Here is an 18,752-nt window from a genome sequence, read left to right as displayed (position 1 = left end):
CTCCGGCTAGATAATTTAACCGCCCCCAGCGAGGCGGGTTAAGTACGAGGCGATCAAAAATAAAACTCGGGTAAATTGAGACGGGTATCGCCTGGTGCACGGGTCGGGAGCTCTAACCTTAATTCGGTCACGTGTGAAGAAAGGCGACTGGATGAGTGATCGGCTATCAGTTTGGTCACGGCCAATAACGTTACGACCACGTAATGTCCCTCAGGGATGGATGGCTAATAAAATGCATTGGCCTGTTAAAATCTAAACTTATCTTGCCAAGTCAAAATATGAAATTTGGCCTAGATGATTTTCATATACATTTTAGTTAACGATTCAAGTGTGCATACTCATAACAAACCCCACTTGAGGTAAACACAATTTATGTCAGAATAGTTATATAATAGTTATTGTTTTATTCTTAAGATATGCACGCTGTCGTAAGATTTTCTTTTAGATATGTAATGAAACTTTTGCCTGGATAGTATCCGATTTGTAACGCGGCTCCTAGCCTTGCACTTGACTAATGTTTAAGGGCCAGCGAGTGCGGAGCCCCATTACAAATCGGCCAGGCCAGTGAAACTTTCAATTCTCCTTGACACCCAACATTGTTCAATTCGTTGCTCCCATTTCCATTGTATCGAAAACAAGCTGAAACATCTAAAAAGCCACTAATAGGAAAAGGATTAACTAAAGGATGAGGACACAATGTCTGAAGAAGAAACAGTAAGAACGGTTTGTTGATAGTTGTGGAATGTATTCCATTGTTAGGTTAGATATTCCATCAAACTGTTACATAGCAGCACTGGTCAGGCTCCTTAATACTACCGAAAATATAAATAATTCCAACAATACCTGATAAAATCTTGATCTTGTCACTTCTACAAACATAATTATCCATATATATCTAGAAATCTAGGTACACCATTTTGACAAGTTACAATAGCCCTATCCTATATACTACCTGTGTACACTTTTTCATACATGAAACTTGTATACTTCATTCAAGTAAAGGCAGCATATAAATCATCATTTCTGTTATTTTTGTTCATGACATTTGTAACCACTTATTTTGTCGACATTGACTGTTACATTTTATAACACTGATGTCTTAAGTTATGGCATTGCCATGGCAACTAGAAGATGAGCAACTGCTTTTAATCATTCATTCCACAATAAATAGACATTTTTTATGGCAAACAAACATTTTGATTTCACATCCATGGCACAAAAATCAAAACTACGTCTGATTTTTAGGCCTCTTACTCTTCACAAGTCATACGGTACTGACTACTGTACAAGTTACCTGACATAACTATAAACTGTACCACTGTACTGTCAAATAGACTTCTAGGACTTGCACTGTTATATGTGGTTTATGACATGGTGGGTTCATCATAGCCTTAAATAGGACTGAGAATCAACAACTGAAATACAACAGGAGCTGGCGGAAGATGCTTTGTAGACACATGTATAAGATATTAACATTCCTTGATTAAGAAATTGATATTTCAGTTTTATCATAAAATCTAATACTAGTAATGAATGGAAACTGTTAGAATACACTTTGTACCTTAATAATATCACCTGGATCCTGTATGCACTAGGAACAAACCGTTTTAAAATATATATTTTCTGCTACATGACAAGACATGTCAAGTCACACATGTAGATATAGTACTCTGGGATGGCAACACTGATCATTTCTCCATACCAATCAATGAATACATTAACCACGACCTTCATCAACGACTCCCCAAGACTTCTTAAACAATTAAAATTATATCAAAAGAGTTTTGAGAACTATCTCCATGAATAAAGGACGTCATGGATAGTTCCTCCTCATGTATCTAGTTTTGTACGTCCACTTCCAGTTGTGGTGTGTTCTTGTCTGCAGTAGAACCACAGTGAACTGCAGATCTCCTGGCTTCAGGTCCTTCTTAGGGGAGTTTCTCACCGACCTGTTCATGTTGGAGACCTCAAGGTCAAACCACACCGTGTAGGTAAAATTCGGGCACACGTTTGCGAGTTCAAAGGACACCCCCGACTCGTTCTGCCTGTACAGGGCAAACAGGCACCCCTTGTCTAACTCAGACACCTTAGTTTTCCTGCCGAGCACCATGGGATAGTGCAGGTTCCACCGTGGGACCTTGTTAACCTCTGGTGGCTTGAGAGGTTTTTTGAGAGAACAGACGCACAGCTTCACGTTGACGCCTTCGTCGGCGCACTTGGCGTAGTGACCATATTTGGAAACGCGCTCGTAGCCCAGAAGGGTCATGGCGGCGTCCTCATTTCATCGAACTGCACCACGACGGTGAAGATGTCCTCTGATTGGCCAGAGCTGTCACCTGACTGGACGTGGAGGTCAAGGGTCACCACCACCACACCTTCCTGGAATGAATGAGTGAAGGAAAGAATAAATGAATGAATGAACTTTGTTGCTCAACAATCAAACATGGTACAATGTACAGCAGTAAATCGACAATAGTTAATACTAATCTATCCTACAGTTATAACTACAAAACATCATTGATGACAGTATATGATGTGTAATGTGTGGATGATTCGGTCTTGCTTTTGAACAGCTGTACATAGAAACAATTGTTCTGTGTACCAGACAGGGTGGATGGTGGACAGATGGTGAGAAGTTAAGGTCTGAAACATTATTGTTGGGGGTGGGGGTGTGGTGTTGGAGGAGACCAAGGATGAGAAATGAAGCCAAGGGAAATCTGGAAGCCCATTTAAATGTTTTGGTATGGTACTTACTGTACATCGTTTCCATTATTTTGGATAAAGTGGTGGATGCAAATTAGTGGATGCTGAACTGCACAGAATGTTTTAAAGTTGGCAGAAATTAGCCTGGTATCCAAACCTAATTTAGCTGAGTCTCTTTCAAAGGTCTAAATTAGGTTTGGCTCCCAGGCTCGGCAGAAATGCCATTTTGCTCCTGACATGCCTCTGCTTAGTCACTTCATTTACTGCAAAGAGCAGCGCATTTTGAAGTAGGTTCCTTCTATCAGTTCACTTAGTAGTGATCTGTAGTAGAAACTGCCCCCGTCTTTTCTAACTATTAGAAAGGTTAGCATTAACATGAAAGTCACATCATCCCACTCTGGTCCCAAATTCAATCTAGTTTGTTGGGAGGAAAATGAATGGCATTACATGGAGCAGACTATTGGGAGAAGTATCAAAGGTGTTCATCCATTAATCTTCATCAGCCTGCCCAGAGCCAATTCTGGCTAAATTGGACTGCCATAACGATCGTTAAGAGTGCCTTAAGCTAATTAGTCCACCTTGCACAGAAACTCCATAAATCAGAACAGTACTCAGGCTTAAGCCCTGATCCAGTCGACATCCTCTTCTCACAATTTTTCCTAAAAGATTCAATCAGTGATCTCTAATTTTAGTTTTGACTTTGAGAAAATGCAGTAAAAATGCAACATTGAGAATCAAAATGTTTCAGGTGTAGTTATCAAATGTAAATCAACATGCCAGTAATATCTACAGTCTAAACATCCACCCACACACCCACCGACTCATGCATTTATTCCATTTAATACAGTCAAGAAACGTACCATCACACTGTACTATGAACTGCTAGTCTGCATTTTTTTTTACAGGATCCAAGATAGAAGAAATTACTGATGGATATATCGGAGGTAACGCCCAGTCAAATATGGTAAAAAACATGGACAGAAGCTCTGCCTTCATCTGTTTTGTTATGAATTTTTCCCGCTGTCTCAGAAACATCAAAATTCTAATCTAAATTTTGAGCAGATACTAGAGAAGAATACGTGACAAGGATTACAATTGTAAGTTCTTTACAATACAATGTACCAGATGTTGGGACTTAAATACAGGCTAAGGTTCTAGAATAAGGAATAGGGGATGGGATAACCAGTCTCTTCACTACTGGTACATGCAAATGAACAAACATATGGTGCCCCAGTTATTAATTAAATTCATGGCACTAAATGAAGAATGGTGATTCCAACAAGAGGATTAAACTGGATGAACATGAATAGTTAATCTCGTGAAATGGTAAGCATGACTGTAACAGTGTTTGTTCGGTGCATGTAAACTCTAACCACCAGATGGGCTGGGTAATTGGAGGTAAATGACTATCGGGAAATAGCAGCTGTGTGCTTGTTAGAAAAACTCAGTTCCGTATCAGACTGGTTGTGCATTAGTTATGCAGCCCCAAGGGAGCGACATATTGTTTTGCGCTTCTTCATCCATGTGTGTTTTGCAATGCCCAAAATCTTGAATAAAATGCGGCATTTCCATATGATACATCCCCAGTGCTTCTATTTCCGTCTGAGGGACTTGAACTTCCCGAAAGGTCACAAAACAGTATGGGGAAGGAAGTGGAGTCTGTCATCTCTTGGCTTGCTGGATACTGTTTTCAAATTTTGCACATATAGATCTTAATGTTTCTCATGAACCTAAAAGTTCTACCAAGCAGTTTCTGCTGTTTTAAGCATTGCTCTGTTGTTTGGTCACTGACTTAGATAATTCAAGAGTACAGGAGTTTTTCTTGGTACTTGTAAATGGCCAGAAAAATGTAGTTTTTAGGAAAGGCTCACCTCTGCATCCAGATTCAAGAAGTTCTTAAAAAATTGCGATTTCTCTGAACACATCTTTTCAAACTGCTAGTATTAATGTTACAAAAAAATGTAAATCCCATTCGAAATACAGAAGTACCATCTAGTTAGTATTCTGTATTGTGGATTCAGACTGCATCCATCTTGTTTTACGACCATCAAATGACAAATAAGGTTTGATGGAAGCCCTACTAGCCTGAGGGATTAAGTGAAATTATATGGCCTCTTACAGTTTCAAACACTGGTGGAGCACTTATCACAAACGTCATAAATGTCTGCAAAAGTAAAAAATAATAAAGAGCCACATTAGATTACTAGTAAGGATATTTTGCTCTTAATGCAAATGTGAAATACTTCAAATCTAGGAGGTAGCTTGTGTATTCCTGATGGTTTATCTACAACAGCTTAGAATGTGAAGTGAGAAAAGAAAACACACTGACTACACTTCCACAGCATTCAGGACACAAGAAAAATCTGACTGATTCCTCAGGATCAAAATTCACCAGCCAGATTGGAGCTGGCACTACCGGGGCAATTGGTTTGTCCATTTCCCCTGCCTCAGAAGACCTTTTCCACCTGCTTTGTCTCTCCAGATGTCTTATGAACATAAATTACATTCTGCTTTCCCTGCAAGCCACGCTCCCACTTCAAGGACTCTACATATAGCTAAAAGCTTTCTGCTGATGGAGATTTCCTGGGGCTAGTACGCCGTCTGAATGTCAGAGTGCCCCTTGGAGAAGACGTCAGCTCGGAGACTTCAGGGCGCCTGGGATTAACATTCATCCCGCTCAAATCATCTGAAATGTCTTCATGCATGAAACAGAGATTCGGTCCTCGGCAGGCGTCGACTCCACTCTGATATTTCGCGGATGAAGCGGTGTGGAGACATATTGCCTTTGGGTAGTAATAAAGTCAGGATCATCTCTCCCTCAGATATTGATCTGAGTTTACGGCCAGTAATAAAGACCTTCCTTTTCAATAGACGGTGCTTAACTTTCCCCGATTCTCCGGAGAGGGTGCTTGAGTCCCTGAGAAAGGACTTACCTAAACCTACCGGGGAAAGGGTATTGATCAGTCTTGATTGGATGTGCAAATGTTGCGCTATCTGTTTGAAAACAGGAAAGGGTTAGTTTCTGCCCAAATGGAATCGTAACTGAATTTGGGCCCTTCAAAGAGCATCAATTTGTGCCGAATGGAAGGAAATGAATCAATCTTTTACAGCCCACTGATGAGACCAGCCAGTTAAATTCTATTGTTGGCACTAAATTCACTTTCCCACGGAAAGCTGCGTAAGCACCCAGTGTCTTCTTTGATAGCTTTGTCTGGAAGACAGATTACGATAGGGGATTCCAATGGAATGAAAACCATTTAGTTATATGTCTCCATGGAATGTGCAATCAAGTAGAAAAGGCCATATGTGAAGTGCAAAATCATGTGGAAAAGAAATTGTAAACTTGAGGGAAGAGAGAGAAAGCAGTGCTGACGTTGTCTTAAGTATCCAAGAGCAAATGCTGCGCATGGCAGTTCCTTCGAGCCCTACATTCAAAATGTTTTACCCAAGACATCTTCTCTTGCTTGTCTGATGTTAGTGGTCTATTCAAGCTTATCTAATGGCCTTGTTTTGATGCCTCCTAGTTATAGAATGACAGGTACTACTACAGATTCCATTAGTCACTGACGTAAAATTAGTGGCTACTGTTTGAGATGTCTGCAGTTTTCAAATTCTATCCAGTTGCTTGAGTAACTGTTTTGTTCTTCATTTTATTACCAGGATGCCTTACTCTCAAAGTACATGTAGTTGTTTCTAGTCTACACACCTTGTCATGTCGTTCCTTCACGTTGTTGAAGCTGTGAGCCACCAATCTCTGGCAGGAGCCAAACCCTGACACTGCCTGAGGGTTGGCTGCCCCAAACTGCTGCAGGATGTGATTGTTGAGTGTCCCCAGCGCAAACTCAGCAAACAGCGTGTGGTAGGAGTCATTCCGCATGGGAGAGTCATACCCCTCGCAGATACACAAGTTGGGCAGGATACGAGGTACCTGGGAACATGTCCTGTTAGGTGGGATCTCACTCAGCAGACCGTTTTGGTTCGACATGTAGAGAGAGCGATGAGAAGGCTTCATGGACTGTTCCTTTTTTGGCAGCAAGGATTTAATGGTATAGTGGACATCCAGCAAACTGACCAGTCTGTGCTGGTTCAAGGTTAAGGCCTTCATCTTCTTGTGTCCGAGCATCTTGGCAACCTTGTCAGGCACGATCATGAAGAGGGCTGGGTGGTACAGCTCGATCTGGCCCTCATACGTCTCCTTCAAAAAGTCTCCGTAGGAGTTTCCGTGGTCGGCAAAGATGATGGTTAACGTGTTCTGTTGACCTGCAACAAAACGGACGTACTCTGAAAATGCCTGGTCTAGAGTCTGTACCCTCAGGCCTGAGTCTTCGTGTGCGGTGTTCAGCATTAAGTAGCTGAGCAGGGGCCTGTCCAGCTGTGACATCTTGGCTTGCATCTGCCTGAGGTAAGTGAGGAGATATTCGTGTTGGTACCTGCCATTGAAGCAGATGGCAGGAGGTCCGTGGAACATGTCGGGCAGGTGGTTTTCCTTCAGTATGTCACAGCTGGTCAGCGTTGCGTCCAACCGGTCTATGCCGGCTTTCTGCACGGCCTCTCTGAACGATCGCCACCGAAGCCTGTACCTCTCCCCAAACTGTATCATGGCGAGGTTCTTTACTAGCCCCCACTCCCACGTCCAACACAGGTCCTCCAGCCAGAGGGTTTCATACCCTTGCCTCTTGAATGGCATGAACATCTTCTCTACCTCCAGCGGCTTGGGAGGCATGTCCTGAGAGCTGAAACCCTTGTCAGGCTCAAAAATCTCCCCGGCAAAAAGAGCCTGTACTGATTCAAACGTCCTACTCCTGATGGCTTGTACAAGCTCAAAGTCAAGAACTTTTGCAGTGGATTTCCTTCCACTATTCAAGCTATGAAACTCTGACAGTGTCTGCGGTAATGATCTGTAGAAGTGGTGCCTTGACAGAGAGTCTAACAGAATGATGTTTACATTTATCTTGTTGCTCCCATTCACAGGTTTCTCCGTCGGTTTCATCTGAGGAGGGAGAATGATCAGCTGCATTATATACCTCTGCTCATCGTCATAGTAGTCATATTCTTCTTTGTCATCTTCATCATTGTAACGTTCATCTTCATAGTTGTCATCATCTAGATCACCTCCTTCATAGAAGTCATTGCCAAAGTTCCCATCCTCTGCCCCCGGCTCCTCATCTTGCTCAGTATTTTGGTTCAGACCTTTATCTGTGTCCACTACATTGTTGTTCAGACTGTCATCTTGGAGAAGTCTTCTGTTATGGTTCTGAGCATTGACAGATATTCTTGTGTTCTGCCCCAACACACTATCAACACTATTGTTCTTCAAAGTCCTAGATGGTACTACAAATGCAGTCCCTTTACCCTGTTTAGAAAACAAAGTTCTCCTAGTGTCTCTATACGTATCATCACTAAAGCTATGGTTTGAAGTAGATTTTGGGTGTTGGGGTTGAATGTGTGTGTTGTGCAACAGTTTTCTTCTTCGGTATCTATGGAAGGGTCGGCAGCGTATGTAGCAGAAGCCATAGTGGTACTGGCTGTAGTCGGCAGTGGCCAGGCGCCGGATGGCCAGCTGTAACCGGTCTACAGTGGAAAACTCCTGCCAGTCCAGTATGCCCAGGTTAGGGTGGATGGTGCCCAGAGCCATGGAAGACTTGCACATATTTGGGTCGCAGCGTACTTTGTACTTATCCGAGCCTTGGGTTTCCTGAGGTAAAAACAAACAAGAAGTATGAAAAACAAAACAATCAAAATTCACAAAAACAACTTCTCAGTAAGAAGGTTTACCAGAAAATGGAATGAGGAGCATTTAACAACAGCTTAAACAATTTCAGCACCAAGGACAGGGAATATGTGCTCTGTTAATGCTGTGTAAATCTTTTCCTACAAAATATTGAACATAATTGTGCATAAAAACATGGTAATATCTTGCACACCACAAAGTAAAAACTATACACGATGTGTATCAGATGTGGTTTCCACTGCGTCACATAGTCGTATATTTCTGTAACATTCCCTGCCACCACTCAAGGGACAGTAGCAGTTCCTATGTCATTCGAAACATCCAGTGGTAGAGTTTGAATTGTCTTTGAATATTTCTGAAAGCTGTTCACTTCTTTCTTCATACAAACTTGAGACAATCCCCACCTGTAGTTGGCAGATGTCTCGAGCCTCTCCCCACGACTCGCAGGTCTCCACATCCTTCCCCTCAAACATCTCCCTCCCCAGCTTACACGACCCTTTAATGGGGGTGATCCTCCGGCAGGTCATGTCCCCACCCCCCGGGGGGTCTGGCTTCCTCCCCGGGGTCAGGCTGAACGACGGACAGACGTCATCATCTGCCTACAGGGGGAGGAAGTTTGATAATGATTGAGAACGGCTAATTTTGCTACCATGGAAACTTGCTGCCCAATGTGCCTGTAGGCACAGGAGGACCTATAAGGTCTAAGGTATGCTAATCTCGTTATCTTCTGCTAAATTGATGTAGTGTCCCTGGAGGCTCCTGTAATGATGGAGGGTAGATGAAAGTAAATTGGATTAATGTAGTAATTTCCCTATGGGACGTACTGCTAATTGCACCTCATTATAAATCATGAAGGAAGGAGATTTTCCACTAGGCTGAAGCCTTGTGAGGTGTCTTATTACACTTGACTGGTCACACTTTACTAGTCTTCTTCTTCTGGCTTAAGTGGAATGTAAGGGTTGCTATATATATATATATATATATATGGGTTGTGATTAACATTCGTACAAGGTTGCCTGAGAAAAAAACAGACTGCAGTGTCATCCTGTACAAATGTATATGCAAGCTTTCTGTTTCTTGACTGTCAATGTACAAATTGTAACATCGCAAAGATTTTGATATTAATTAATGAGACACTTTTCTCAAAATGAACATTTGTCAAAAGAATGGTGCAAGAATGCAGGGAGCTGAACGGAAATTGATGGTGGGAATCAAGAAAAGAAATTTCATCATCATCCCCACCTTAAACTTTGAAAATGACTGCCCGTGAAAAACACCCCGCAGTGCATTGCCATTACCTGCTGCATATACATTTTCACTGAAAAGGCCTGCTAGCAATAATATCCCATTTTCCCAGCATAAATGAGATATTCAGGAGTGCAATGGACTGTACTGAACGGCACCTGTGACCTCTATATACCTCTCCTGCTTAGCCCAAGGAGCAATATATTTGCCAAAACTGAGCTGCCAAGGAATAAAATATTTAATCAGCACTATAACTCACAGCTGGGCAAGAACAGAGGTGTGAACGTTGGGCAGAAATGGCCAGAATATTGTAGAACAAAATGACAATCAGCAACAGTGAGTAAAAAAAAGGAACAATTTTGTGACCACTTTTGCTTCTAAAACAAGTAAATTCTTTTTTTTTTGGTTTAGGTACATGTGTCTACTAGTACAGAAAATGGACAAATAATGGAAGAAGTGTACTAAGAATAGGGATTATCTTCCTGCTAATGTACCTACTAGTAACTTGACTTTCTTAAAAAATATTAACCTACATGAAAACTAATAAAAGTTTGGTAAATGGAAATCCAGACTATTACATGTTAAATACTTGATATATGATGTTTGTGCCGTGAGCTGTTGTGAAGTGTCTGCCCTTAGGTCCCCCTGATGTTAGACTCCAGATAAATCAGGCCCATGCCTTGATATGCCACACAACACCTGCGACTTCTAGGCAATAAAGCCAAGGGGAATCCACTCCTTCAAAACTGCTGCAGACAGCAGTGCTGTTATTACTGGTTTTGACAGACTGTCCAATTCTTAACTTCTCTCGTGTCCTGAACTGAACTTCTCTCATGTCCTATCACATCAAAGATCTTTTGGGAGAATCTTCTGATAAAGTTGCTTTCTACGAAGAATATGGGATTTAAACCCTCTGAACACTGGATAAAATTTTGTAGAATTCAAAGACACAAAGATGTATTTTTAGATCCCTTAAACATAAAAAAGAATATTTTCTGTAGGATTGCAAAGGAAAACGCCTTTTGATTGTAACATTATGATTAAAATTCATTTCGAGTACGACAACTTAAAATTGGAATTTCACAACCATATATTGAACCGTAGCCACCTGAAGTGAGATATAACTGTTCCTGGCATGCATAATTCCATCTAGCAATCAGAAAAGTCATAACATTTCCCACTGACACCTGACCCCTGCTGATAGTAATGTTATAACACCTATCCAGGAAACGCACTTCAATTTTCCTGTTGCTGGTACGACATCAGCAGGCCGTGTTATTATCCCCGCTTGTTGAACTCTGCAGACGCTCTTTTCCATCATTCCGGTCCGGAGGTGCAGATGTCATCAAGAGCCAGACTCCCATCTGCCACCCCTCACTAACACATCACTCAATCGCGATCGGGTGACACCTTCCATCAATCAATTCAGCATTGCAACTCTGTAATATTGATGTACACTTGACTTACATGATTGGAATTCCTTCTGAAAGTATCATGTTTTAATGTTATAAAATAGACAAAGTAATATAATAATAATGAAGCAAAGAAGAGGACTATTGGACCCCTGGCTGGACATATTTGCTGAACTTAAAGCCAAAGGTTTAACTTAGAACTAGATATAGGATACCGATAGTGTTGGATATGAAGAACGATTCTGACTAACATGTTGCACTGTTCTTAGACGACAAAAAAAATCACATGGTATTAACCATCCTCCCCTACAACCAGCTAAAAGCTGGACTCTTCTAGATCTGAACAAATAACCATTTCTCTGCAACTTTTCCAAAATCCTTTCAAGAAAGTATTTTACAGAGCCAGGTGAATGTATTTCTGTTCAGTTTCAGCCACTCAACTAATTATCGTATGTAGTACAGTACCACTACCAGCACCAAAAGCCTGGCAAAAGTGAAGTATGACAGCTTTCTCCATCAGTTGGTCTCCAGAAGTGACGAATGTCGTCTAACATGCATCACGGCCGGGGAATGGCTTTATGAATGCCGTTATTGCTCCTTACTAAATGTGCTGCCGGAATATCACCCATCAATTATTCACTCTCCGCAGCTCCGGCCCTGCCCTGATGGTGACAAGTGTGTTCCAGCTAAATGAATTTTCCACTGATGAATTCTGAAGTTGGCGCCGGTATCGCCGGCAGAGTTAGGAACGATACGCCATGGGCGTTATACATCAGAAGTGCATTATACATCACACAGGAAGAGCTGCTGCGCGTACAGCGTTTGCTGGGAAATTTATGCGTCATATCGGGACAATCTCGTGTTACACACTTTCCTACATTAGTTTTGAGATCTCCCCTTGCTCGTGGGCACCAATTTGCAGATGAAGAAAAATCAGATACCGGTATGTCTGCGTCTCTCTCGGGTCTGCACAGCGCTTGACGTGCCAAGTGCACGTCTAATTGCCTTCCCTTAACACAATTTCTAAGGATGAATTCAGTCGGCGAGAGGAAATGAGATTAACTGTAAATTATCAGATGGACTCTAAATCCAGATTTAATGAAATTTCCCTTCAACTTGAGAAGGAGATAAGATCAGCAATCTGATTCCTGCGCGCCTGCATCATTTGTTTAGGATATTGCGGAATCCTGCTGTCTAAGTACTTTGTAGGGAAAGGTGTTACGCTGAGATAATTTGAAAATTATAGCAGCAGAAAAATTAGCTTGTAATCTTCATCAATCAGTCATTTCAGTCAGAATCTCAGATCTTAGACAACTCTTCTAAAGTCAGAGACAAACTTTGGTACGGTAACAAATGCCCCCACTAGTTACAAGGGACATTAAAGCAAAAACAAAATTGGGAAGGCGCAAAAAAAATTACCGAATTTAGCAAAGTTTTTAAATGTCATTTCAAGTCCCTCACTGCTTTACCATGTGTTGCTGTAGTACATGACTCGCTGTACTGTTTGAAAGTTCTTCACTTACCCGGTAAGTGTTTTGGTAGTTGCCAAAAACTGCAAATCAACTAATAGCTTCCGAAAACTTCAGGTTTTCCCACAACTTACATGTACCACACTGTCTTCACTAAGTGTCTTGATAGTTGCCAAAGCCCAATTGCAAATTAGCTTCCAAAAAGCTGTTTCCAACCCTGTATTTTCGAGCCTAATGAAGCCTTAAAAGGCCTAAATGCCCCCTCTCCTGTGATACATTAGGCAGTGTGCTCCTAATGGTCACACGTTGCAGGGGGAGGTGTTCCTGCTCAGTAAATCCTCCTGATAGCCATTACTTAACTCCCCGTAACAAACTTGCGTCAACCGGAGCATTAGGAGCCAATCCCTGCAGAGCTAATGGTAGACTACATGGACCGCTCAGCTTGGGAGACCTGCCCGGAAAATTGAATGGACAATCAGGCCACGAAATGGCTCATCTTTCTGGAAAAAACAAGGCATTTGTAGGAATGGTGGACTAGTGAGTCTGACATGCAAAAAACATGACTTCCTGTATGTTGTCATCATACTAAAACATAGTCTGCTGAAAACTTGAAATACATGTACAGTCAAAACTGTCCAGAAGACCACATAATCATAGGATCAATAAAATCTGGTCTAAAATCTGTAGACAGGTGGTCACTAGTTCTATAAATATATATATATATATATATATATATATATATTATACAGAATTCGTAATGCTTGTATCAATGGGAAAATTTATCAAAGGGGAAGACCAAAAAGTCGGGTGGTCCTTACGTAGAGGCGATCACTTGCACAGATTTGAAAAGTACCAAGGTGAGGATATCTAACAATATGGTATATGCTTAAATCTTTTAAGTCATACACATGTTGGTACAGGCTTGTACAGTTCCAAATAACCTTCAACCGTTCTTGCCATACGAACCGGTAATAACTAGCATCCATGTAGGCGATGCATTTCCCCTGGCAGCCTACACTTTGAGGATAATCATCCCATCCATTCAGCCCAAATCATGCCCTGTCACAGGACAAGGCTGTAATGTGGGTGTTTTATTACCTGCGCACTGTTACAGCTCGATCTACACATCAGAATTACAGGCCTCTATGAGAGATGTGTGATTGTTTGTGTGATGGATGTGAATTGCTGGATGTTAACGTGGAGTGATGGAAAGTTGTACTTTTGGATAAAAGTTGCCTGTAGCTGGGATTTGTCTGTCAGGATATGAATGAACGAGGAGCTTATAAATGAATGTTACACACCAGTCATGGCCATGTGAATATATGTGTGTACAGAATAAGACACGATATACTTGATACAGTTAAATTACATCTAAAGAGATTGGAGGGATATTGCATTACAAGTCTGCTACTTTATCCACAAACTGTACCAGTATTTCTATCCAGGAAAGAACAATAATTTCACAATTTATTGAAATTCAAAATTTTGTACAAGTTCTAACCATATAGCTGATGGCTAATGTTCTCGACTTGGGAGTGGACTGTTTAATATGCAACATAACACTCAGCTGCAGTCTGATACATGGATTTTACAAATATATGCACCGGCTACTGGGTAGCAGCTCAAAGAACAAAAATGAAAATTCATGACTAGTAGTATAAGTTGAGTGTTGTATGCTTGGGGAATGTTTGCAAGCCCATCCTATTTAACTACCCCTTTATTATTCAGCTAAGGCCACACCAATTTAATTTGTTGGTTCTCGGATTTTTTCAGAAAAAATATGAAGCGACAGGGCGAAAAAAAATAAAAATAAAAACAGGTCTAGGCATCCTATTATAGCCCCAAATGCTACAATATGAGCCATGAAGTCAACAAAAAAGGCTGGGTTAAAATTTAAAGTATAAATTTTGAACTTTTAATCAAACCACTGCATTGATAGATGGAAAAAACTGTAACAAGAAAAGGAATTTCCTCAACTGTTGGGGGCAAAATATGAGCATTTTTTAGTTGATTCAGAACCAGAATCTTTTTTTTTTTTGCAAATCAGAAAAAAATGAAGAGGCGAATCCGAGAACCAACAAATTAAATTGGTGTGGCCTAAGGAAGTAACATAGAGCACACTCTTCAAGGCTCTCAACAACACCATTTCAAACACTTTAATCATCAGTGGATTCTTTTTAATCTTTTACCAAATATCACACGGTAGAATCAATTTCTCTAGATCTTCTTAAGTACCTTTACCACCACGAAAGTCTTAAAAGCACTACTTGACTGTGATTGAAGATCAAATGCTGACCTCGTGCCCTACTTACAGTAATTACACTGCATGTACATACATCATGCTCGGTGGGCCTTCATTTAGTTTTGATTCATCATGTAACAAGGGATTTCAGGTGACCACATTAATTATGTACAACTGTACTATTTAGTCACAAATAGGCCATGATTTGCATAATGATGAATTCATGAAAAAAAAATGTCGGCAAAGATATGGCATTGTGGAGTGTGTCATTCAGAGCTTGACGTTTTGATGACCATCTGTCATCTTTATCAGGGCAATTATGATTGTTTCACTTTACACTGAAGCTAGGTCTGAACTTTGCCTGTCAATCATAAATACCAACCCGATGAGAATATTCAGGGATCAACTTATTCTTTTCCCTTCTTCTTCCCCTAAAACCAGACAACTGACTCAGTTTGGCAGGGAATCTCGCTCCTGGTCCGTGAAAACCTGTTATTTCCCACACTTCGATCAGAAGAGTGGTTTACTGTGTAATCAGAGAGAGAGGAAAATTACATCGTCCTTGCAATCCACCTTCAGAAGGCCGCCAGAACATTCCGAATTGCCGGGCGGTGTGCAATCAACCTCCTCACCCGGGGCTTCATACATACCCTTCAGCATGTCCAATCGTAGATGGAACACAATCATAACCACGCTCCCACTTGCCTATCCGTTCAGGTATGCTGTGATCGAGTAAAGTCAAACTCGTTTTGGACAAAATTTCAAAAGTTCCCACCGGGTCTTGAGGCTGATTTATACTTTGTATTATGGTCACTCCTCTACATTCTGTGGTAATAATCTGCGATGTATGAATAAAATCACCAGTTACATAGCTTGTGTTCATTGCATGAAAACATTTCAATTTGGCTATGAGTGAGACTGAGGGATTATGGGTGCTTGTAACTGTCTGTTTCAGTAATCTCCAAGCAGATTCTGTGGGCCTGGGGAGTCTACATTGTCCGCCTGTATCCACTGGCCTCCCGTAACTGTGGGGCTGGCCAATGGTAACAGAAAGCTGGAGAAGCTGTTACTGTAATGGAGGATAAAGCAGAAGTCGACAATATATTTCTTTAATGCTTTAAAAGCTGTGCATGGGTTTAAGCCGTGCGTGCGGTCTGTGTGGTTGAATTCATCAAATACCTCATCATGCACTACTTCAGAAATACATTGTAGTACATGTATTACCAGTCACAGGACTGCACCTGTTATTTTGATGTCACCGGTAAGTATGGGTACCAGTCATGATTTGAATGCAATGAAGTTGAGTATATACATAATTTGAAAACAGCTATGCAACGCAGACCTTTGTCAAGTTCACCATAGAACCTAGACTAAGTGATTCAAACTTTGGTTTTATTTCAGTCTACATATTGTAATATGTTGACAGACCTGCAGTGATGTTTCAAAAGAATTGATCTTTTAAGTTCTAAGCTGCTAAATTTGAACAAAATAACAAAACTCACAAAGCTGGAATGTTTTTTGGTCATCTGTGATGTCAGCAGCCATTATATAGTGGACACCTATTAACATGTTAAAATACACACTTAAAGTTAACTTTAATTCTCTTGGATACATTATTCGTTTTGTATGTATGACTAGTACTTGAACATTGTACCAGCAGGTACTAGAGCTAAATTAAAATTCAGGACATGGCTCTTCGGCATCCGTTTATGACTTTATGCGACAGAGTTTACCACCTTCCGAATTACATGGTCTGCATGTAATAGGTCGTCTAAGTGCATTCCATAACTTTCATGGAATGACCCACGGCCACCTTGGAGAGCAATACGTTGAATAACAGGTAATACATACTGTGTTCTTCCCAGCTGTATGTCATCTTAACAACCAGTAGAAGCAGTTCATGTCAGCTGTCAGACATTAAACTAGCAGAAAATTGCAGCCAACGATTACAAATGATGGGCAAAGCTCTGGAAGTAAATGTTGTACTTAGCCATTTGTGAAACCTGATTGCTACATAGACCTTTGAGAAATTGACAATTATCAATCTAACCTGCAAATGTTTCCCATAATCTTACACATTATAGTCTAACTGGGCAGTCAGTTGTTCTAGTTATAATACTGAGTTGATTTTATTATCACAGCACACTTCTTTATGGCTTGTTGGTTCTCAGATTTAAAAATCAGTGCTAAAGAACTGCGGAAATCAACATGAAAATGTCTGTACCTAAATGGTACACACAGTTTGAGGGAGTGAAAATACTAAGTACGTAGTCTGATGCAAGTTTTCCTCCTATGCAGCCCTCTGTTTTTATTTTGTTCTCTTCCTGAATTTTTACTTTAAATTGTCTGAGAACCAAGGAAATAAAATGGTATGGCCCTTACCTCCAACACTTATCATATGCAATTCTTACTTATGACTGTAAGGTTACTTACAACATGGAGTAGGATTCAGTTTGATAAAGATTTAAAAATATTCTTAACTAATATGTTGGCTTATCATTATGCATCTTTAAAACACAATGCAAATGATTTTACAATCAAATCAAACTTGCCGAAACTTGCCGAAGGAAGAGAGAAAGAAGATGATGCTGAAACAATTTGCCTTGACCCACATATGAAGACTCATGCAGACTGTCTCAGTAATGGGATAGCTGAAGCTTGCCCCGCAGCTCTAGGATCAGCAGCGTGATGTATCTGGGACAGGTATACAATCAAATGTGCATGCAGAGGGGTGATCCGTTATCAAATACGTATGTGATGCGTTTTTTCTTTCCCCAACCACACTCAATATTATAACTAGTATAAGACTGGCTTCAATAGAAGAAATGAATTTTTACTTTCTAATGGTATAAAGTATAAATCTAAGCCGTCTGTGATAAGAAATTGGCCTATAAGTTGCAGAAACATTTACATTTCAAGTAACCAGTAGATATTGCCTAAAGGGAGAAAGGAAAACCAAGATGCATTTGTAATTGCATCTGTACTTGCAAAGCTCAATACATGTGTATTGAGCTCAATACACTTTGACTCAGAACCAATTCTCATCTTCGTATTTGAATGATATCTATGTAAGGCCACACCAAGTAAATTTTATGGATGACGTCCGCGCGCGCATTGATTTTGGCCTGTTCCTAGAAAAAAAAACCAAGAAATTCTGCTTCCTGTAACTATGACCAAAGAGTCACGACAGTGCTGCAAATCGTCAGATTGACATGGAACCCGTAACGCGAAAACAGGACAGGACGACAACTGCTGTTCCACCTGATTTATTGCTGTTTTGATGATGAATAAAAGACTTCTCGCTTGTTACACTGTGTCACCTCATTCAATTTGTGTCCTAACATGTGTCGTCTCTTAGTATATTTCTAATCTAGGCATCTTGTTTTTTAGGGCCCTTCTTGTTTTTTTTTCGCCCTCTCGCATTAGATTTAGGGTCTCCAAAGGACGTCATCCATAAAATTTACTTGGTGTGGCCTAATCAAGACTTCCCAGAAAGTGTTGAGATAAACTCATACATGTATATGGATCAAATATTCAATATCATAATGCACTGAGAATGCACATAGTACATGTAATAACTTGTGCAGCAATGCTTCAGGGATCCATGTCAAACATGGATAAATCAGGCGATGTCAGCACAGACCAACCTGAGCTGCACAGTCTGTCACACAGGCAACCTTCAGATTTACCCACCAACTTGATCATGCCAGACAGTGTGTCACCTGTGCACAGTTATTCAGCTTCCCCTGGGTAACATCACATATTCTGCCACTGTCACAGGCTTCCCAACATATTATATCAAATGTCTGCAATTTCACCGTTTCCCTCATGAGGGATGGCTTCCTGTGAGTGTCCCTGGCAGAAGTTAAAGCCGTTCTCGTATAGCAGTCGACTCTGTTCAATATTGAGCTGCCCCGACATTCAAGTTTTATGCTATCTTGATATAGTTT

General features: G+C 40.8%; 1 protein-coding gene across 1 annotated transcript in view; it reads right to left on the bottom strand.

Moving 5' to 3' along the window:
• Positions 1-1,365: 1,365 nt before the first annotated feature.
• The window catches only part of LOC109467804, a 21,475-nt gene continuing 4,088 nt past the window's right edge, over positions 1,366-18,752 (bottom strand). The window contains 4 exon segments of the mRNA XM_019765869.1: positions 1,366-2,283; positions 2,286-2,379; positions 6,410-8,398; positions 8,839-9,033. Of these exon segments, the coding sequence (XP_019621428.1) occupies positions 1,814-2,283; positions 2,286-2,379; positions 6,410-8,398; positions 8,839-9,033 (2,748 nt within the window). The 3' untranslated portion in view covers positions 1,366-1,813.

Source organism: Branchiostoma belcheri, unplaced genomic scaffold (assembly GCF_001625305.1).
Source record: "Branchiostoma belcheri isolate BF01 breed outbred unplaced genomic scaffold, Haploidv18h27 scaffold19, whole genome shotgun sequence".
Classification (NCBI taxonomy): Eukaryota; Metazoa; Chordata; class Leptocardii; order Amphioxiformes; family Branchiostomatidae; genus Branchiostoma; species Branchiostoma belcheri.
This window is presented reverse-complemented; position numbering and strand designations above follow the sequence as displayed.